Source organism: Poecilia mexicana, unplaced genomic scaffold (assembly GCF_051168715.1).
Source record: "Poecilia mexicana isolate PSO_F unplaced genomic scaffold, ASM5116871v1 scaffold_7, whole genome shotgun sequence".
Classification (NCBI taxonomy): Eukaryota; Metazoa; Chordata; class Actinopteri; order Cyprinodontiformes; family Poeciliidae; genus Poecilia; species Poecilia mexicana.
In genome coordinates this window covers 6,783,570-6,805,774 of record NW_028263376.1, presented here as the reverse complement: position 1 = coordinate 6,805,774, position 22,205 = coordinate 6,783,570, and the positions used below count along the sequence as shown (strand labels likewise).

Sequence of the window (22,205 nt, the reverse complement as noted above, 5' to 3'; positions counted from 1 at the left end):
CATACATACTTGTGCACAACTTTGTATATCATGCCTTCATTTACAAACACACTACAATTAAATTCTATGAAATAATTTCGTTTTCTTAAGAAATCGAATAATTATTTGGATATGTTTACTCCCTAAATTCTTCCTCAATATATCTAATAAATTAATCTTCTCCTTAATCCTTTCACACTCTCTCTTCATATATCTTCTCTCTATTTCATATTTATGGCATTCTAATATAACATGTTCTATAGTTTCATATTTATCACAATAGTCACATTTGCCAGTTTTATGTTTTTGAATTTTAAAAAGTGTATAATTAAGTCCTGTATGTCCAAATCTTAATCTTGTTATCACTCTTTCCTCCTTTCTATTTCTTCTTCCATTTCTTCTTTCTCCTACATTCTTCTGAATTTTATAAAACCATCTTCCTGTTTTATCTTCATCCCACCTTTTTTGCCAAACTTTCATCAGTTTCTCTTTAACAATACTCTTTCCTTCAGATTTACTTAATTTAACTGTAAAACTAATAGGAGTCGTCTTCTTCTTCTTCTTGAGATTTATTGGCGGTTGGCAAAAAAAACAAAAACGTTTGGATGTGCATTACAGCCATCTCTTCATATATATATATATATATATATATATATATATATATATATATATATATATATATATATATATATATCTTGATGGTTTGGTTCTTCTTTTTTTGACGGTTGGCAAACCAACTTAAGGAGCACCTACGCCCACCCACCGGACAAAGATGAACCAGATTTAAGAAGCTGCACAATTCTCTTCCATGATGTCTTTTTGATTTGTTTATAGTTTCCCATCGTGTTAAACAAGGTGCGACTCCAGATAATTTAGAAGTGCCACTTAATTTGTCAGAGGTTTATAGAATGAACTAAAACAGTTTGACCTAAGTCATACAGTTTAAAATATATTTTCCCTGACTTGGCCACATGTATGTACACTTCTGAATTTTAAGAAAGTTACAAAAGAAACATGAATATTTGAAATGTTCTTTCAAAGTTTTCTCATATTTATCAAATACAAATAATTTTGATAATTCTAGATGACCTGAAACAAGAGAAATTTCATCTGATTTAACTCGTGAGGAAAATTGTTTTATTTTTACTTTGTAAATATCTGGTTTCAACTGTAAATGTCTACCTCTGTCATTATTACCCAATTGTTCTTGTCATTCAAAGTATTTTGTTTTGAACAATAGATTTTCCCTCTGTGCTAGTTGCATCTATAAATACCAGTGAGTGAAACATGATGGTAAGTCACTGTGTAAGTCACTTCTTCAAAACAAAAACTATAATAGTACCAGGTGATTGTCTGAACAAGTAATCAAAAAGGCAACCAAAGGTCAAAAAATTTCAGAAAACCTACAAACATATTAGTGATATTAAAATTTTCACTCAGGTTCTTGTGAACCAGAATATGAATATCAAATTATATCTTAAAGCCCGTGGATAAAAACACTGAAAAATTTCTGAGTACTCAGGTTTCTTATAAAACTTTACAAAATGACTGGTTTTCATTTCACATGAAGTTATTGATTTACTGCAGGTACTGTACTTGGAACTTGGCCTTTGAAAATCAGACAGGCAGATTCACTTCCTCTATGTAAATCTTTACTTATCTTTTTTTTCTGTGACTTTTGACTCAGTTTGAGGTGTTGGCTTTAATGTCTTAATTGTTTTGTTACATTCTTGTTTTAGTGTACAGGACTTTGGCCAACACTGTTGTTTTAAAGCGCTTTATAAATTTAATTGTATATTATTTCAATGACATCGGTCAGCATTCTTCAAATATTCAACTTTTGTTCCAATGCAGTGTGATCAGTGTAGTGATGACCATGACTTAAGTTGGTTTCATTCTTTGATTAGATCAATCTAGTTTCTGTTTTTCTTTAGTTGAGTTCTGGTGTTTCTAATTAAGTTTATTTCTTGTCTATGCTTTATTACTCACTGTTTCTTTAGTGTTAATTTATTTCCTTATCTCCTGTGTACTCTTCCTCGCCCCCTGTGCCATTTTGTCTCTGCACTCACACCTACAAACTGTCAATTAACTTGGTCCTTTGTTTCAACGTTCGACCTCCCAGTACTCGCACCTCTTCATCCGTCTCTCCTCACTGGTTTCTTCCATTCCTTCTTTCTGGAATGTTTCTGTATTTAGATTTCCTTGGATTTATGATTTGTTTTCTGTCCCAAGATCTCTGTGGAGTTTTTGTAAGTTTTTTTTATTCCTCATCTTTCACTAAGCCAGTTTTTAATCACCTACTCCACATCTCTGTCGTTCTGCATTTGGATCCTCCATCAACCAACCAACAATTCATGACACTTACCAAAATATATTAAAATACAAACTGAATAACCAAAATGATAACTGGCAGATTTAAATTTAGCATCATTTCCATTCAGTCAAGAAGTAGGTGGTTAAGGAGACAAACAATTTTTTAATAATCAGTTTCTATTTTCATAGTATTAAAATACCACATAGAACATTATATTCTTCTCAATAATTAATTGAAAAAGTTTTACTGATGTTAAAGAGGCAGTAGAATGCATATTCTGTGCTATTTTTATTGCTAGTAACTGTAACCTTCAGTCATTATAAAAATGCTACATGTCAAACATAAATTTAACTTCACAATTTGATGCCTTTAATTGGGTTTCTATCTCTTTAAGAAGCTCTTGCTCTTTCCAACACTTCGTCTTCAGCACATCATCACAACAATGTTTAATTATCCCATTTGCAACTATTCTGAGGTGCTTTTCACTGAGAAGCAGTTCATATAATAAGCTCAGCAGACACACAGATCCAGCAGGCACTTTCTGGCTGGACAGCCTGAAATGCTTCTACAGATTCTCATCAGATTGAACACAGGACTCTGGCTGAGTCACTCCACAATGTTAATTCAGTCAGAAAATTACTTGAAACCTAAATGCAGCAGGGACAAAAAATTTGGTGCTTATCTGTTTGTGTTGGATGTTTACACCTTTGAGCATCCATACAATCTGTGTCATCAGCTCAATAAATAGTATTTTTGTTATCAGACTTATTTCATTCAACACTACCAGAATCTGTATCGTCAACTAGAGCTACATGTTGAGCCGCAGAGCCTACTGTCAGAAGCAGAACATTTACAATAGCAACTGATCCAGGTTCAGAAAGTTTTCTTTCACTCTCAGCTGGGATCAAAATGATTTTCTCATCTAAAGTTACATCTATAGTCACTGCTGAGCAGAACAACTCAACTTATGAATGGCCCTGGTAATTCACATTTTCACCACTTTGCTACAAAGATCACTATGATGAAGTAACTTTGTGATAATAAAAGCATGACATTATTTAAAAAAAGGAAATTTATTGTACAAAGTTATCCACTTGTGCCTTTTTATCTGTAAATAAGAAAACACAACAAAAACTGTAATATTAGGCTTTTTAAGAAGACCTAAAACATATTAGCAATATTAAAATTTTATGTCAGGTTCTTGTGGATAAAGTCACTGATGAGATTCTGAGCATACATGTTTCTTATAAAACTGAACAAAAGACATGGAGTCATTGATTTACTGATGGCAGGACTTTGCCCTGCAGTTGGCGGGTTGCTGGTTCTATCCTGGCTCCACCTGCTTCTGTCGTCGTGTCCTTGGGCAGGACAGTTCATCTGCCTCACCTGCTGGTGGTCAGAGGACCTGGTGGTGCTGATGCACAGCAGGCTCACTTCTGTCAGACGTGAAACCATCAGCTTGTGTGTGTGAATGACTGACTGTAGTGTGAAGTGCTTTGGTGTCCTCTGATCTTGATGAACAGCTTGATGAACAAGCCAGTAACTGTCTATTACCTAATCTAATCGTTCAGGGTTACAGTCACAGATCTGATACTTTGACAATAAACAGTCAAGTTCTACAACTTTTTCTCCTGTGCAGTGTGATGGATGTAGAGCGACGACCATGGATGGTGGAGAAAGGAGTTTGAGTTTTTGCTGTTCTTTCTGATCACTGTAAAAACAACGACTCAGTATCTAGTTTGGTTCAACTCAGACCCTGAATCATTTGATCTACAGTGATCAGTGATTTTCTTCCAGGTGTTTATCTTGGGGTTTCATGCACTGTATATAGAAAATAAAAAAATGCACCAAATAGATTAGATATTGATGGCAACATCCAGGACAGCAGCTCAAGCAGAATCAGATCAGTTTGATTTCATTCCTAAGAGAGAAAAATCTCCTTTTTTCAGAATAATGCCGAGAAAAACTACCTATCCGATATTCAAGTAAAGAACAATGTTCTTCTTACCTGGCATATTCAAAGCGACTTCCTCTTCTGCTCCTCCCAGTTTTTCTTCTTGAAATCATTATATTATGTCTATGGTCAAACCCAGTGGCGCAACTGCACATTATTCAGGTGGATGCGAAAGCATAAATCGGCGCCCCCCCGACGGAAGGAACTTCAGGCTGAAAGTCCGACGCTCCCCCCCGCCCCCCGAGGCGACGCTGCGTGGAGTGTAAAACTCGCTACATTTACCTCGTTATGTGCGAGAGGTAAAGGAGCGTGAGGCGCGCTGAACTGTATGGGAAAACATAATCGGCGCGTCGCCCCCTCCAGACGGGGTTTTGGCTGCTTCTCTGTCAAACCACCCGCCATTTTCCCACTGAATTCTTCTTGTGTTTAATGGCGGGTGACATCCAACATTCCAACATTTAGATGTTTTATCGCCATCTACTGTGCTGGAGTGTGGATCTGATTATTTTTTTATTTTCTACCTAAACTAAATTCAGATTTATGATCCGGTTTCCTTTAAAAAATTTATAAATGATTATTTATTTTGTCATGTTTAAGTAATACCTTAATACCACACTCACACATATGAGTTTAAGTGACGTCCCATTACTAATCCATGGGGTTCAATTTGAAGTTGGTCCAGCCTTTGCATTAGAACAGCTAACTCTTCTGGGAATGTTGTCCACAAGGTTTAGGTGTGTTTATGGGGATTTTTGACCATTCTTCTTGAAGCGCATTTGTAAGGTCACAAATGCACTTCATGGCTGAGTTGCTGTCATTCCAAAACACTTACATTTTCTTATAATACATCTGACAGTTGTCAGTGTTTCACAACTGGATTTGTTACACAGGTGGTATTCTATCACAGTTCCTCGCTGGAATTCACTGAGCTCCTGAGAGCGACCCATTCTTTCTCAAATGTTTGTAAAATCAGTCTGCATGCTTAGATGCTTAATTTTATACACGTGTGGCTGTTGACGTGATTGGAATGCCTGAGTTTGATCATTTGGATGGGTGAGGAAATACTGTTGGCAATTTAGTGTATAAATACATATGTAGTTAAAACATATTTCAAAGAAAAACACATTTATTTAAGAAAAGTAACTTTCTAGCTTAAACCTTTCAAGATGAACTCCAGTGAAGTTGCAAAATTCCAAGTAAATCTGCTTGTTATTTCTCATAAAACATGCTAGAAATAATCATTGGAGCTGAAAAGCAGGAGTCCAGGTTTTTAAGAAGGAGGTCCTTTCTTAAAACATAACATTGCAGAAGTTTTTAAATTGTAGTGGCCTGCAAAAGTATTCATATTCCTGGAACCTTTCCGTATTTTGTCACATTTACAACCACAAACATAAAATAGATTTTATTGAAATTTAATGTGAAAGATCTACACAAAGTGGTATACAATTGGGACGTGGAAAGAAAATTGTACATGATTCAAAAAAAAAAAATTTCAAAACCAAAAGTAAAGTACAAAATATTCAGTCCCTTTTACTCTCAGTGCAATTAGTTGCCTTCAAAAGTTACCTGATGACTGCTAATGAGTAAATAGAATCCACCTGTATGTAAAATAATCTCAGTACAAATGCAGCTGCCTCAGCGGTTGATTAATGTGATCTCAAAACTGGTATATAAAAGCACTGATGAGGTTCAGAGCACTCAGGTTTCTTACAAAACTGCATAAAATGACTAAGTTTGATTTGACATGATTTGTTGTACATCACCTATCTCCATTCTGGGTTAAAGTCACAGAAACTTCAGATATTTCACTCAATTTAAATCTTCCTTACTGCACAGTCTGGGCTTTCTTCCCTTCACTTTGATTGTCTCTGGTAGAATTTCAACTGGACCAATTAGAGAACAGAAAGAGAAGATACGAACAACAATGCTGATTTTCGGTGCTGTTTTAGAATTGCAGTCTGCCCCACGTTTTAGCAATTTGCAGCGGAGGAAGTGAACAAAGCTGTTCAGTCTGTGTTGGTCACATTAACAGCCTCCTCATTCAGTGTGGCACTTCTCTCTTTTCGGTGATGGATTTTTTTTTACAGTGTAGAATAATTTCTAGTAAACTTCTTAGCATCAAATTGGCACAAATGTTAGTGATTAAGTAAAATTGAAAACTTCAACAGAGTCCACATTTCCAGGAAACAATCATTTCTCAACAGCCAGGAGCCCAGACCCTCTGGAAGAACAAAGTGTAGAACTGTAGCTGCTTTTTCTGATCACTGTAAAAACAAAGGCTCATCATCCAGCTTGCTTCTTCCAATTGCTTGTTGTTGCGCAACCCCCCCCCTCCTCTCTCTCTCTACTTCCCTTTCTGAGAGGAGGGAGATGTTGCTCTCCAGCTCTCCATCTAACGGGTCCGAGAGGCCTCTAACTCCGGAGTATTACTACAGATGAGAATATAGAGGACATTCTGTTTAAGCTGGGCGCGAGGAAGACTAGCCTGGTTTCTAACGACCTCTGCCTCCAGATGTCCCACCCTTTTTCACCCTGTGAATTAGCCAGATTAAGCAGCCCGGAATCAGCTAGTTTCACAGAGCACACCTGTTAACGGTCGCTCTTTCCCTTTATTACAACTTGCACTTGTTACTGAACCAGGTAGGTTTTAGTGACTCGGGCGAGTCCCAAGGGTGTTGTTTTAGTTTTGACTAAAAGCAACCTATAAAACATTTTACACTTTCTTCTCCCAGAATCAAACTTCATAGCTATTTTACAACCATCAAAGAACTTTAAGGTGACTTATTAACTGAATGTCCACAACATCTTTTAGATTTTCTTAATACTAATTATTTTATTAGTAAGGCAATTTTGCAAGGGTCAGTACAGCTTAAAACAGTAACAGAAATAATCAAATAAGTAAAATCAATAATCTAGCCTATCTTTCCCTAATGCTGACACTGTGAACTAAAAAAAGAAAACTTTGAGAGAGACGAACGGAGTTTGGCATTTTGAACCCCAGAACTGGCCTGATGATGAAAAAGGTGTTGCAGCAGCTGGAGGCTCCCAGTACAGGAAGAGTACTGAGTCAGAGCGGCAGATCTCGGGCCTCAGGGTCACTTCCTCATTCGCGTAGCGGTCCTCAGCTTCTTGACTTGCAGCTCTGTAGCTCCTTTCTCTTCGTCTCACGATCTTTCTGGTCCTTTGAGATGTAGATGAGCTGGTCTCATGGAAGGAACACACCAGTTCTTCCTCTTTGCCTTTGTTCTTTACCTTTGTCTTTATCTTCATCTTTGCCTTGGTCTTTTTCTTTGGGGTCTCGAACCCAGCTGATGAGAGAAATGCAATTTGAAGCCACATGTTGCGGGGCTAAGAGGTTGGTCCCCATGTGCAGAACAGTCTTCGGCTCTGTGGCTCCGGCTCTTCTTCAGCTGCAGAGTTCTTTGTCCATCTCGATCTTGGCTCGAAGCTGCCTGAAGGATCCAACCAAAGACTCCTCTTTTGCACTAACCTTATATAGGATATCCCCACCCTTTTGGTGCATTGGCATTGGCTAGCTTTGTTGCTGTATAATAACCATTACTTATTAGTTACTCTTACAATCATAATGTGTTATTACAGACATTTCTGAAAAGAAACCAAGAATAATTCATTATTCTAATTATTTGACACCATGTTACAGTTACTTCTTTCACCTTTAAGTACTTCCATAAGTATACGAGTAAGTGTAAATATTCTTATAATCAAACCAACATCAACCACCGGTTAAACCAATATTAATTATTGGCTTAATAATAAGTTATCATTATTAATTCAAGTATTTTATTCTGGGTTTTATCCAATTACTCAAAATGTTTAGATTTTACTCCTTAAACCTTTAATGCTCAAAATGAGCAGTCTGAACTATGTTTAATCACTGCAGGCTGGAAACTTCCTCTTTCTCCAGGAAACCTGCTCTTCCTGTTGCATAACTCTCTTTCTGCCTGACTATGATTTTTTATGATTAAATAGAAAAAAGTAGAATTAAAGCAGGACACAATAACAACACACACAACCAGATTAATTTTATTACCGTCTGACTCTACTGTTGGGTCTTGATGTCACCTGTGTAATCAGTTTTAAAGATAACTTTATTTATTGTTATTATTCAACTAAAATCTCCAGCATGGGGAAGTGGGATGAGCTCGACTTTTTCTCGACACAATATTTCGTATCAGTAATCAGTCATTTTCATCCAGGTGTTTAGCTTGGGGTTTCTTGCACTGTACAGAGAATATTTAAAAACGCAACGAACCGATTAGATATTTACAGAAACATCCAGAACAGCAGCTCAAGCAGAATCAGATCAGTTTGATTTCATTCCTTAGAGAGAAAAATCTGTTTTTCAGAATAATGCCCAGAAAAACTGTCTATCCGATATTATTCATTATAGAACAATGTTCTTCTTACCTGGCATATTCAAAGCGACTTCCTCTTCTCCTCCTCCTGCTTTGCCCTTTTATGTAGAAAAGACAAATTATTTGGTAAAATAAATTTTGGCATCAAAATATTCACATTATAAACCTACTTACCCCTCGTTGTTGGTTTGTAGAACTGTCTGTTAAAAATGAAATGTTACAATTATTAAAACAGTAAGACTTTTTAGAATGCTAATATTTTAATGTGTATTTATTCATCTCACTTTGTATGTTTTTGATATTTCCAGAGAAAAACACCACCACCAATTGTATTAAATTATCCATTGCTATAACATAAATAAATTTACCAGGAGCACAGGCATCGCAGCCCCAGTTTTTCTTCTTGAAATCATTCTCAAAGGTAGGAGTAAACTTCTCTGGGGCTCAACAAATCCAAATTCCTCAACCTGTAAAAGAAAGTGAAAGTATAAAGGTGTGGTGTCCTTCAAGTATTAACAACAATCACTAAATTTTCCTCAAGTTCAAGATAACACGGAGAGAAAGGTATTTATTACAATTAAATACTGTTTACTTTAAATCCAAATAAAATCCAACTTGGGTTCACCTTGGTGCAGGTGAATTTCTGCACCACGGTGAACACACATCCATTTCCATTTCTAACTAACTTTTTACACATGGAAATTGACATTCATAAAACAGAAGTTAACTTTATTTTTGGTGTGTCACACTGTGATTGGTTGTGTAACACCAAACTGAATGCTTAATGCAAAAACTCACAGACCCCGAGTCAGGAAAACATACTTCCTCACAGTTACAGCACACAGAAGAAAGGGAAACAGATTTTGGCTTAACAAAGCAGAGACTTTAACTCTCAGCATCAGTTTTTATGTCCTTTGTTTACGATCCTTAAAGTGTCAGTGAAAAAATAGACACCCTAACTTGACATTAAAACGCCATTACAAATGCAGTAGATGTGTAACTGTAAGAGAAACCAATCGTCGGTGTTTATATTTCTGAAGTTACGTTTGTTGAATTTACATGTAAAATAACTTCGGTTTATTTTGTCAGCTGAATATGAGTCACTGGTGTTGGGAACAGAAAACATAGAAAATGTAGAAAAGACAAATTATTTGGTAAAATAAATTTTGGCATCAAAATATTCACATTACAGTTCAATTATAAACCTACTTACCCCTCGTTGTTGGTTTGTAGAACTGTCTGTTAAAAATGAAATGTTACAATTATTAAAACAGTAATTCTTTTTAGAATGCTAATATTTTAATGTGTATTTATTCATCTCACTTGGTTTTGTATTTTTGTGATATTTACAGAGAAAAATACCACCAATTGTTGCTGCAACTAAAAAACCAACCAGAACTCCGATCACAATTCCTGTGGTGTTGGAACTTTTTTCTCCACATTCAGCATCAGTTGAAGCTGTTCCTGCTTTTATCAGCTGAAGGTTTTCTTTTTCACACCTGAAATAACAGAAACATTCATTCAGGTAAATTATTTGGTAAAACTTTCTCCTGTGTTTTACTGTTTGTAAGAGTCTATCTTACTGTGTGTGAGGCTGACATGACAACATTGTTCCATCAGAAAATGATCCACTGATGCATTCTGAGCATTCTGTGTCTGTGGAGGCTGTTCCTGGATAAATACAGATCAGTTTAAAGTTAGTCAGAAGATTCTGATCAACATGTAACTCAGTTTTTTCTTTTCAAATGTTCAAAAGACAGAATTCATCTAAAAATAAGAGAATGTGTTGAAGAGAATCAGACCAACCCATCTTGCTGATGAACTGTCCTGGTTCACAGCTCCTGTGTTTCTGTGCTGCAGCACAGCTTCCTGATTTAAGGTCTGTACAGAAGAATCCCTCCATTGGTTCACAAACTGTGTCAGCAGTTAGTTTACATCCTAACCTTTCCTTCAGACCAGCTCCTGTGAACATATACAGATTACACATGTATGGAGGAAACTGACATCAACATGGTGAACCTCATTTAAGTGAGTCAGAATAGTTTCTACAACTGAATGAAAAGAGAAATCTCAATAAATGATTTACAGTTATGTTCAAAATAATAGCAGTCTAACATCACTAACCAGATCAATTCATTCGCCCATTCTCACACACATTCACACATTCATGGAGGTAAGCTACATTGTAGTCACAGCTCCCCTGGGGCAGACTGACAGAGGGAAAGCTACAATGCAGTGAGTGAAGCGTCCTTCCCAAGAACAGGAGCATCTAGTTTATATACTTTATAAACTGTAGAATTCTTCTTATTATAGACCAATATTTAGCTTATTATTATCCAAGAAAAAAGAAACTCCTATTAGTCTACCCAGAAAAACTCAATTTAGCTTTAGTTCTTATAACAGGAGCATCTAGTTTATATATTTAGGAATTAGAACAAAGAGAAACTCCAATTATCTTATCTAGAGAAACTATTCATTACCTTAGATCAACATTGTCAGAACAAGAATCCAGAGAAACCCCTGCTAATTTATTAATCACAGACTACTTACTCTTACATGGGGTTATACTTTTTTATTTTCCCGTTTGTCATGTTCCGTGTTTCTGTGTGTTTATTTTTGAGTTTCTGTGTAGTCCTGTGAGTCTGTCTCTGCGTCCTCCCCGTTGATTGTTTCCCAGGTGTGTCTCATTCCCTTGATTACCCCGTGTGTATTTAAACCCACCTGTTGTCTGTGTTCCTCGTCGGGTCCTTGTAGTTTGTCAATTGTTGTCTACGTACGTCTTGGTCTGCATCAGTCTGTCCGTCGTCGCAGTGGAACTGCTAAGTCCTGTGTCGGCGTCAGCTCTAGAGTTTCAGTCTCTGTAGTCAGTTGCTACCGGCATCTAGCTGTGTGCTTGCCTCTCGCCGTGCTGCCTGTCTTGAACTGATTTGAGCTTTTCTCATCATTAAACCATCATTATCATCTTTATACCTGGGTCTCTGTGTTCTATCCTCACCACCAACCACACCTCATGACACCGTTTTCCTCGTTTATGCTTTCTTTTGGTTTGTTGTATTTCCTTCTAATTCACTTTGAATTGCCTTGTTGCTGAAAATATGCTGCATAAATAAAATTACCTTACCTATTTATAAATTGGGTAAGCAAAACTAACTAGGAAAATATGCAAATGCTCTTAAAGGGGACTCATTGTGCAAAATTCACTTTTTGCATGTTTTTGTACTTCTATTTAGGTTTCTGCTGCATCTAGAATTAGCCCAAGTGCTAAAAAAGACATCCAGCCATTTTCACATCTATAAAGTCAGAAAACACTGATTTAAGGGGTGTGGTCAGTTTATTTGCATAAGAGTGACAGAGCCCTCATTCTGGAAGGACCTCAAATTAGGCAGACCTGAAAGGTGAAATATCATTTGAGAATGATTTTGTACAAGAAATGTAATGAATGTTCTGTATAGCCTATAGCTATCATAACAAGAAAGCATAATAGGTCCCCTTAAAGAAAAGAATCACAGCAGAATGGATGTATTAGAGCTGTGACTTTCAGCAGATATTACATTTATTGCAAACTTAACATGTAGAACTGTCTCTGCCCAGCTGTAGATTCTGTACAATTGAATAATTAAAAGTAGCATGTTGAGCAACAACACATAGTTCAATCACTGAGGCCATTTTCTCACATTTATTGTGAGATAAAAGCCATTCTAAAGATATTGGATAATGTTTTTTAACTCACTGCAAATATTTTGAACTGTTTGTGGTTGTAAACAGATTTTTTTATGGAAAATAAAATAAAAAAGTTGAAAAGTAACAGTCAAGTAACTGCACCTGAACCGCAGGTAGAACATGGATAACATCTCTTTAGTCCATTTGCCAGGTCCATATAAGTCGTTTCTGGGCATTTCTGACAGGATGTACTTTTAAACTCTGTACAGTCTGTTTTGACTCGAGTGCCTGTTGAGAAATAAACACAGTTTTTCATTTTAAAGAGCAGGACGGTGCTTTGCATGATGAATCACCTTGAAGCTATGAAAGCAGTGTAACTGTAACAGAGTTTATATCAGAATAATCAGTAATTCATAATTAACAGGAACATACCAGGAGGACACATAGGACAGCATTCACCCTCTATCTCGTACTCAGTTTGATGACATGTGACTGAATCGACTCTGAAGTCTCTCATCAGAAACATCTGTGAAGAGAAAGAGCAGTTTCTCTATCACTATTTTTTTTCCTTGTTTTGATTACTTCTTTTAGCAGTTCTATATCAGCGGCACATTAATAGCTGGACAGACAAACATTTAATTAGTTATTTTTGAAGCACTGAGAAGATTACGAAAGCCTTATTCCACCTCAAGGTTACAGCTACGGTCTGTGATCAATTACAAAGTTCCTTCTCTTTACCATTTACATTTACAACAAAATAAAAACGGAACACAAAGAGGGATCAAAGGAGTACTACTTTGAAAATACGATAATTTTATGTACATAACCATAAGGAAATTATATAGCAAATAGACACTTCCTGAAAGATGAAAACTCTCTTTTTACTAATTTTTATCAATCCAATATTCATGCATATTGTGTTTGGTTAATGTATATCACCCATTTTGACCAACTTGTTCATCTGAAAACAGATTGAGAATGTTTATCTTTTCATCTGATAGTGTGAGTCTTTTTTTCTTTTACACTGGCTGAAATTAATATCAGTCAAAGATATTTTGTCTGTGTCAGACATGAAAAAATTCTGACACAGTCAGGTAAACATCCAAAGCTCTCAGGGCCTCATTGCTTCAGTTAAGGTCAGAGGTCAAGGCTGGAAGAGAGAGAGAAAATAACCTTCATAGGAGAGATCCACTTTCAGAATCACTGCTGACCCAAAACATCATAAAAGTCACACATCAATTAACAAAAACATCCTGACGATCTCCATGACATTTAGGAAAATGTTCTGTGGATTTGCCATTGTTGTGTCCATGACTCTACATGCTAGTTAAACTAAGCAGCATTTTACTGCTGCTTACAGTTTATTTGTTGTCCATGTCAGGACTTTGACTAGGCCACTCCAAAGTCTTCAGGTGTATCTGCTGTATTTGTCTTTTATAAACACCCTCAACCTCTGATCTGCTAGACAACAAACATTTTGTCTCTGGTCAAAGTAATCAGACCTTCCTCCAGATCTATCAAGGCTGCTGACTTTATGGTGGCAACCAGCCAAGAAAAAGACATGGGAAATGTGGAGGCATGAGACTCAGGAGCTACAGCGGTGTGAAAAGTGATTTCCCTCTAAGTCAAATAACTGGTTGGGTCACTATTAGCAGTAAAAACAACAGCGGCCAAGTGATGATACCATACAGTGAGTCTTTTCTAGCTGTGGAGGAATTTTGTTCCATTAATCTTTGCTGAATGTTTCTAATTCAGCCATAATGAAAAGTTTTCCAGGATGAACAACCTTTTCAAGGTCATACCGCAGCACCTTAGTAGGGTTCAGTTCAGGACTTTGACTAGGCCACTCCAAAGTCTTATGGACAGCAAAACAGCAGCAGACCAACACACTTCCACCATGTTTTACTGATGGTGTGACCTTTTTCTGAATGCTGGGCTATTTTACGTCAGATCTAATGGGACACACACCTTCCAAAGAGTCCATAGAATGTCTTCCTAAGTCTTGGGGATCATCAAGACAAGTTCTGGAAAAAGTGAGAAGAACCTTACAGTTCTTTTCTTTTTTCTCATTGGTTCTTGAATTTCTCTGGATCTCATAATGATGTCTAGCTTTCTTTTGCTGTTCTTCACTTTGTCATGCAGGTTCTGTTTAAGTTATGACTTGATTAACATCAGCTGTGACAGTAATCAGTCCTGGGTGTGGCTAGAGACAGTGACCTCAGGTGTGATAAACCACAGTTATGTTATGATTTAACAGGTGAGGGCAATCATTTTTTCCACGCAAAGTCATGTAGGCTTGAACTTTTTCCTTTCTTAATAAATAATTACTTTCATTTATAATCTGCAATTTGTTTTTTGTTTTTTTGTCTGTTACAATGTCTGTTTTGATGCTTTTGTCTTTGACCAATATTTATAATGGTTTGTTTTCTGAAACAGTGAAGTGTGACAAATATGTAAAAAAAATAATAATAAAAAACATAAAAAATTGGGAAATCAGAAATTGAACTAACATTTTTTCACACTTCTGTATATAAATGCAATATGTTGTGAACTGTAAACCATTTTGTTCCTCTGTGCCAGCAAAAAACTGTTTAATACTCCATCATTAGATTCATCCTGTTGCTCCTTCTCTTCCTTTGGATGTGTCACCACAACCGACCACATGGGGAAAGTTCTGGATCTTAATTTAAGATCCGGGCAAACACTGTTGACACAACATTATCTTGGCTTCATACTGATGTGTTTATCTGGAAACAGTTTAGCTGGGAGACTTCTTCTGTCATATCTTCAAGAATACTTTGTCCTGGACATGAATTGACTTCTATGTAGTAACAAAAAGTTGTAAAACAGCAGATGGAGGCAAATAAGTTGGTGAACAAATTGTGTACTCTCCTTCAAAACGTAATACGCTTCTGTTTCGGCACTTTTTAACCAAAAAAGGCATTTGTTTTCAAGACATTGACTTAAAATGAAAGTGCAAGTAAATGGATCCGATTATGAAGACACTGGGTTTACACTTGGCCACCATTAAAAATGGCATTTTAAAAAAATTGTATTCTAATAAAATATCCATTTTTATGACATAAATAAATTTACCAGTAGCATAGATTTTGTCACCTAACACATCATTGTTAAAGACAGGATTAAACTTCTCTGGAGCTGAAAACATCTCATGGAAATGCAGGATGAACCAAACTGCGACACCGAATGCTGAAAGTCTTCATCTGCAAGACAGGAAGGAAACAAACACACTGTTAACCTGTAGGAACTCAGGAGACTTTAGCATGAAGCAGGGCTGCAGGATACTGGGAAAGCATGCAATATGTGATTTTGTTACTGAATGTTGAAGTGATTATATGATTTGTTATAAATAACTAAACATTAGTAATGCCAATCTTCTATGAACATACACATTGAGGCATCAAGTCAACTACTGGAAAAGAAATACAAGTTCTGTAGGTTTTGGTCATAAAATTAGAATATCATGAAAAAGTTGGTGTAAATCAATAATTCCATTCAAAAACTGAAACTTGTACATTATATTCATTCATTACACACAGGCTGATATATTTTAAATGTTTATTCCTTTAGCGTTGATGATTATAACTAATGAAACTCCAAATTCACTATCTCAGAATATTAGACATTGTGAACAGGTTAAATATTGAAGAACCTTGGTGCCACAAATGTTACCAAAATCACAGGATTTGTTGTTGATGAAGAGGGGAATAAGCAGAGTTGAAGAGTATGTGAAAAAAATTATTTGTTCCCATGTTCTGGAGGGAAACAGGTTATTTCAGGCAGCTAAAAAAATTGGTTCCCCCCTCGTAATTTTGGCAAATAATGACAACATGTTTTCAAAATCTCAATGATTGTTATGTGTGACAGTATGACTGAGCCACCAAAGATTAACTAGAAATTTATTTTATCCAGAAATCTGTCATATTTTACATAACGGGATTTACCAGAAAGTCTACACGCTCATCTTTTCAGAAAGTCTTAATTTTTTGTGCCCTGCTGTCAGCCAGCTTCTATCCTCTTATACCAGCAATGAAAACTCAGAAATATGCACAATGTGTTGGAAACCCGTGTTTGATGTCTGACTTTTAATTGTCAGGCTTAAATGAAAAAAGTTGGAAAAGGACCAATTCTCTTCGTGATTAAAAAGCAGCACAAAAGGGTGCAAGAAGACCTCCACACAAGACCTCGTTTATTTGTTTTATAATTTTGTTAGTTGCCGATTAAAATGAAAGTTAGAACCTTGACATGATTACGAGTTAGTTTACCGAGAAATCGATCAGAAGCGCAGTCAAAACGGTCAGATCCGCTGGATCTGCCTCTCTGGCTGCAGTGCGCGCTCCCGACTAAGGGGAAACATTTTCAGAGGGGAACAGAATTTCGCATAAGACCTGACGAAGCTGAAGTTGGTTTCCAATTCTAGCTTCCAATAGCTAAAGGGCAATTCCACTTAATTTTTCACTACCTTCCGCATCTTTAATCAACTCTAGTTTAAAAACTACTACACCTAGACACTTGAAACTTGGACTGGATTATTCTCTTCTTCAAGCTGAATATTTTGAACCACATTTGTGATCTGAGAAACATTTTTCTGATTTGTGAAAACTCAAAGTTCGATAATCACTATTTTTTGGCATCTGGATCACATTAGAACTGCTCTAATTAAAAATATACAACTCCTAGACACTTGAAACTTGGACTGGATTATTCTACTCTTCAAGCTGGATATTTAAAACCATGTTTGGTATTTGTGAAACATTTTTCTGATTTGTGAAACTAAAAAAAGGGTGATTTCACCACTTTTTTTTTTATCTTGGTCACACAAGAACTGCTCTATTTCCAAAACTACGACACCTAGACTCTTCAAACTTGGACTAAATTATTCTCAACTAAGAACAGAATATTTAGAACCATGTTTGGGATTTGTGAAACTTTTATCTGATTTGTGAAAATTCAATGAAGTTCAATTTTCACCATTTTTTGGCATCTAGATCACCATAGATCTACTCTAATAAAAAAAAAAACTACAACTCCTAGACACTTCAAACTTGGACTGGATTATTCTCCTCTTCAAGCTGGATATTTAAAACCTTGTTTGTAATTTGTGAAACATTTTCCTGATTTGTGAAAACTCAGTAAAGTTCGATTTTCACCATTTTTTTCATCTGGATCATCTGCTCTAATTAAAAAACTACTACAGCTAGACACTTATGATATATATACGCTTATATTATGTCTATGGAGACTACGACTTCGCCTTAAAGTGCCCGACCGTTCAGTAGAACCAGCCAAAAAACTTGTTACTTCTCTCGACAATATACAGTGGTTGTTTAAAAGCTAATCCCTAAACTACAGAACAGAACCCCTATCCAAATTAAAATTTATACTTTCGTTTATCAATTTAAACTTTCGTTTTACACACCACTTGATTTACACGAAGGCCTGCCTTCGTGTCTTCGTGTGTAAAATCATATTAAAAACAAAGAGGTATGACACGAGCAGCTAATTTTACCTTAGATCATGCCGTGGTGTAGTTTTAGGTTGAAAACTCGCCATCGTCAGACATTCACTCTTTATTTTTCGGTCCTTCTCGTGCGGAGCGGAGAGGGAGAGGAGACGCAGTGGGAACCTTCGGTCGGAACAACTTGTCTCCACACTCCAATCCAGAAGGTGGCGTGGCAATGATATAATTTAAAGTTGTGTGCCAACCGCCAAGAAGAAGAAATAAAAAAGAAGCAGCAGCAGAAGAAAAAGAAGAAAAATAGGGCCGTAAACCTTTTCATGCCTCATATCTGTAATCTCCGTGTGTTTAGCTCCAGTGTGTCAGAGCTATCGGTGTTGAATTAAGGTCTCCGTGGTTCTGCAGCTCCTCCGCCATGAAGAAAAGCAGCTCGGAGAAGAGGCGCCATGTGGTGGCCTGGGTCAACAAGGCAGAGTGGGACCAGGTCCTGGACTACCTCTACTCCAAGGATCCCGCCCTGCAGAGGTTCGCTCTGCAGAGGGTCTCAGCATGGAGGGGCCGGTATGCCCACAACACGCCCGTGGCTGTGGACTGCACGGCCGACCTGGTGCGGTGCCAAGTCCTGGACCGGTCCGGACAGCTGAACGGAGACGACCTGGTCCTGCTGTATGGGGCGGCCCTGGTCCGGTTTGTGAATCTGATCACCGAGAGGCAGCAGGGGAGGAAAGCCCGGCCCCTGAGGCGGCTGGCCGGGAAGCTCAACATCCCGGAGTGGGTGGTGGACCTGCGGCACGACTTCACCCATAAGAAGCTGCCCACGCTGAAGTGGTGCCGGAAGGGATGTAAGGTGGTTCTGGAGTGGCTCCAGCAGGAGTACTGGTCCAGGCAGCTGGGAGGGGGCGCAGATGAGGACTGGGAGTCAGACTCTGATGGAGAGGAGGAGGATGCTGAGCTGAAGCGACAGGAGAGCAATCTGCTGAGCAGGCAGAGGGAGATGGAGGCCTACAAATCCACCCGGGACGTCCTGATCTCCTATGAGAGCGAGCGGTACCAGAGTCTGGACGGGCCTCAGGAGGACCGGGCCCTGGCTCCCCTTGCAGACATGAGCTGGTTGCTGGGGGAGATCAAGCAGTTGTCTTTGGACTCCAGCGATCTGTTGGTTGATGTGTTGTTGGAGGACGGGTTTCTGGTTCCGACAGTCGAGCAGCTGGAAACGTTAGGCTGTGACCCGGTTGAGACCTCCGGCTCCTCTGAACCAAGAGTCCCTCAGCCCGTCCTGCGGTTCTGGCTGCCCCTGCTGAAGATGCTCAACTCGCCCTCGTTCATCCACCTGCTCCTGGAGAAGCTGTTCGTGGAGCTGAAGGTGGCAACCGCCGAGCAGACAGACCTCAGGGTGTTCTACCTTTCCGCCTGGGCCTCGGAGGTCCTTCTGTGCAACAGCAACAAGTTCGAGTTCCGCTTTGAACGGAAGACGCAGAAGAAGGCCCGGATGAAGGACAGGATCTTCATGAACCGCATCCAGCTGCGGTGGCAGCAGCTGCTGTCGGCGTGCCTGGACGCTCCCTGCGGCTCCACGCCTCACCTGCTGCAGCTCATCCTGGACGACATGGAGCACCCGCTGCCTCAGGACACCCAGCAGAAACTGCTCCAGCTCTGCTCCATCTACACCCAGACCCCCGCCGTGGAGTTCAGCCTCCCCAGGGACCAGAAGCATCAGCCCATATACACCCTGGAGAGTCTGCATGAGAAGCGGCGGCAGCAGCTGAGGCGCAGCGGGGAGAGGAGCGAGTCGTCCGGCGACCTCCAGCGGATGGATGTTCTGACCGAAAAAGCCAAGGTGCTCAGAGGTTCTCCGTGGCAGGTGTGCTCCGATAAGGTCTTATGGAAGAACTTTCCTCTCGGGAAGGTTCCTGGACAGTCAGACGACCCGTCGTCCCTCATGGTGGAAACCTACTCAGCGATGAAGGTGTGTGAGCAGCCGGTGGAGATGGAGAGCAGCCGGGGACAGAACGCCCCGGGGGTCCCTGGACCCGCTAGGGCCGCAGAGGGTCTCATCTGGAACCAAAGTGATGTCAACAGACTGAAATGTGGACTCAAGCTGTTTTGAGTTGTGCTGTTCAGCAGATAAATTAGCTGGGAAATCCACAGATGCCAACTTGGCACGCAGAATGAAAGTATGTTGTCAGTTATCAGTTCAGTTCATGAATAACTAACTGGATCTGAGTAAAGCTGTTAAAGTGCCACCTTCTGTTTATGATTCACATCAAATATTCACCTTTTAATTCGGTGGCACAGTTTTATTCACCATGAAAAGCTGCTAATTCTGTTCCACAATTATACAATAATAATCTGTTGGTATAAATGCTGCAACTGCGCAGTCAAAAATGATTAATCAGTTAGGAAAAGACAATGTTGCCAAATATACCGTATTAAACATACAGCTGCAGCCCTGATGGAAAAACTCCTGATGCTTTTAATGTGTTTAATGCCAACAAACATTGAATATGTCCTTTATCTAGTCTCTGGTTTGGATTGTTGTAGATCTTCTGCTTTTTTGTCACTGTTATGATGTGAAAGCGACTTTGGTGGGGAACACATGTTTTTATTTTTATTTTTTTGTATTAAGTTCTTTCATGTGACGATTTAGGTAAAAACTAGTAGTGTTGTGTAGTTCATTTTCTTTTGTACACTGGAATAAATTTTGTTTTTCTACAGAAAAAAATAATTTTGTGTCACCAATGAAAGAAGAACGGTGGTCGGCCTGCTTCCTAGACAAACTTCTCATTATGGCAGTAGGACAAGACAAGAACAGAAAGGAGTTAAATGAATGGAAAGAGAAGGATGGGATTAAAATTAAAACTGAACAGGTAGATAAAAAAAAATATTAACCCAAAAAGTATTAGTTTTATAATAGGAACATGGTCCAATTAGGATATCACATGGAACTCCTCATAGCTGCATTTTTAGTCTGTTACTTATAATGTTTTAGACGTATGAACAACTCTATAACTTTCTTGACTATTCAGAGATTATTATTATTTGGAAGGGGGAAGAATTGTAAAAGACATTACAGAATGTAGAATTCCTTATAAATATTCATTTAAAACAAGAGCTGTTGTACAAAAGTCTCCAAATTAAACATGTGGGAATGTAAAGAGCTAGAAAGAATGGATGGTTTTAAATATTTGGGGTTCTTATCACAATGTGAAATTCAGGTGTAACACCACACAGAGTGAGCATGCTGATTCACAAACAGTAGAAAGAAAGAAAAAAAAATAACATGAAAGTAAGGATAACAGACTGCAGAGGGGAAATTTACAATATGAGATAAATAGCTGTGCAGTTCTTAAAGACAGGATTAAATATAGATGAAATAGAAGAATGTAATATTTTTATATGCTAAGATTCTAGAGGGCTAATGCAGTACAGATAAGTGCAAAACGATGATTGGATTAAAAAAGGACTTTCAGAGAACTGCAAACCTGCAGCTCTTGTGATACAAGTGGCTCTTTTGGCTCACTTGGCATATTAAATGATGAAATATTGGCCTGTTTTTTGTTTGTTTTGTTTCTTTTTTTTCCTGTGCCCTGATAAAAAAAAAAACAACAAACGAACAAAAAAACACTGGCTCTTCAGGTAAATTTGGTCCAGTACTACTACAGCGAAGATGAAGATGAACAGTTTCAGGAAAAGTGAAGAATGGAGTGCTTTGACCTTTAACCCTTTCATGCATAGTGGTCACTACAGTGGACAGCTATCTAAAAGCCATTTTCTTGTGCTTCTTGTGGATTTTTATGTTCTAAATGCACACAGACCACTGAAATGTATCATAAAATACACTATCAACTACTGGTAAGTTTAAAAAATTACTTTTCTGTAGTGAAAAATTATTATTACATATTTAAAGTATCACCAGACTACTTTCAATTAAAACTCATTTAACTTGTTTAAGATTAAGTGCGCAAAATTAAACCATAGGAATTAAGTGAATTCCTGCACATGTAGGAATAGTGAGAAATTAGAGGGCAACGGGAGTTAAGAAAAAAAAAAAAAAATAATAAAAAAAAAAAAAAAAAATATATATATATATATATATATATATATATATATATATATATCTTTTATTTATGTCTGCCTATAATTAGGCAGACATAAAATAAATTCAAGTCAGAAGAAATGCTTCTCTCAATTTTGTTTCAACTCAGTATATTTATACAGCACCAATTCACAACAAATATATCAATGCACTTTACCAAAAAGGAATTTAAGTAAGAATAAGAATTAGTCACTACAGCATCCTACAGGCTGATTACAAAAACATCCTGTAGGATGCTGTTTTTTGTAATCATAATGTTGAGAAAACTGTACAACGTGTCCATGTGTAGGAAATATGAAAATTAAAGAATATTATTCATAGACGTATGGGAACCGATTTTAAAGATA

General features: G+C 37.8%; 2 protein-coding genes and 1 long non-coding RNA gene across 8 annotated transcripts; 1 reads left to right on the top strand and 2 right to left on the bottom strand.

The window, feature by feature from the left end:
• Positions 1 to 2,435: 2,435 nt before the first annotated feature.
• Positions 2,436 to 4,649, bottom strand: LOC148158267 (uncharacterized). The gene is made up of 2 exons (XR_015763727.1): positions 4,302 to 4,649; positions 2,436 to 4,114 (listed from the first exon to the last, which is right to left on the bottom strand). It is a non-coding gene; the product is annotated as an uncharacterized LOC148158267 (long non-coding RNA).
• A 2,404-nt stretch (positions 4,650 to 7,053) lies between these two features.
• On the bottom strand, positions 7,054 to 18,051 carry LOC106913360 (tumor necrosis factor receptor superfamily member 5-like). 6 transcript variants are annotated; one of them, XM_088006946.1, is made up of 12 exons: positions 17,814 to 17,998; positions 15,380 to 15,507; positions 12,716 to 12,809; positions 12,446 to 12,571; positions 10,430 to 10,585; positions 10,207 to 10,294; positions 9,947 to 10,122; positions 9,837 to 9,862; positions 8,992 to 9,090; positions 8,798 to 8,823; positions 8,676 to 8,721; positions 7,531 to 7,722 (listed from the first exon to the last, which is right to left on the bottom strand). In XM_088006946.1, exons 2-11 carry the CDS (start codon positions 15,386 to 15,388, stop codon positions 8,685 to 8,687), a joined length of 837 nt encoding a protein of 278 aa, XP_087863072.1. In that variant the 5' UTR covers positions 15,389 to 15,507; positions 17,814 to 17,998; the 3' UTR covers positions 7,531 to 7,722; positions 8,676 to 8,684. The 6 variants fall into 6 exon arrangements, with proteins under 6 accessions (XP_087863069.1, XP_087863072.1, XP_087863071.1 ...); XM_088006945.1 differs by lacking the exon at positions 7,531 to 7,722 and adding an exon at positions 8,274 to 8,588; XM_088006944.1 differs by lacking the exon at positions 7,531 to 7,722 and adding an exon at positions 8,274 to 8,488 and having other exon boundaries at positions 17,814 to 17,992.
• On the top strand, positions 18,044 to 20,487 carry las1l (LAS1 like ribosome biogenesis factor). Its single transcript, XM_015011366.2, has one exon. The coding sequence runs from the start codon at positions 18,178 to 18,180 to the stop codon at positions 19,867 to 19,869; it is 1,692 nt and encodes a 563-aa protein (XP_014866852.2). The 5' UTR covers positions 18,044 to 18,177; the 3' UTR covers positions 19,870 to 20,487.
• Positions 20,488 to 22,205: the final 1,718 nt, after the last annotated feature.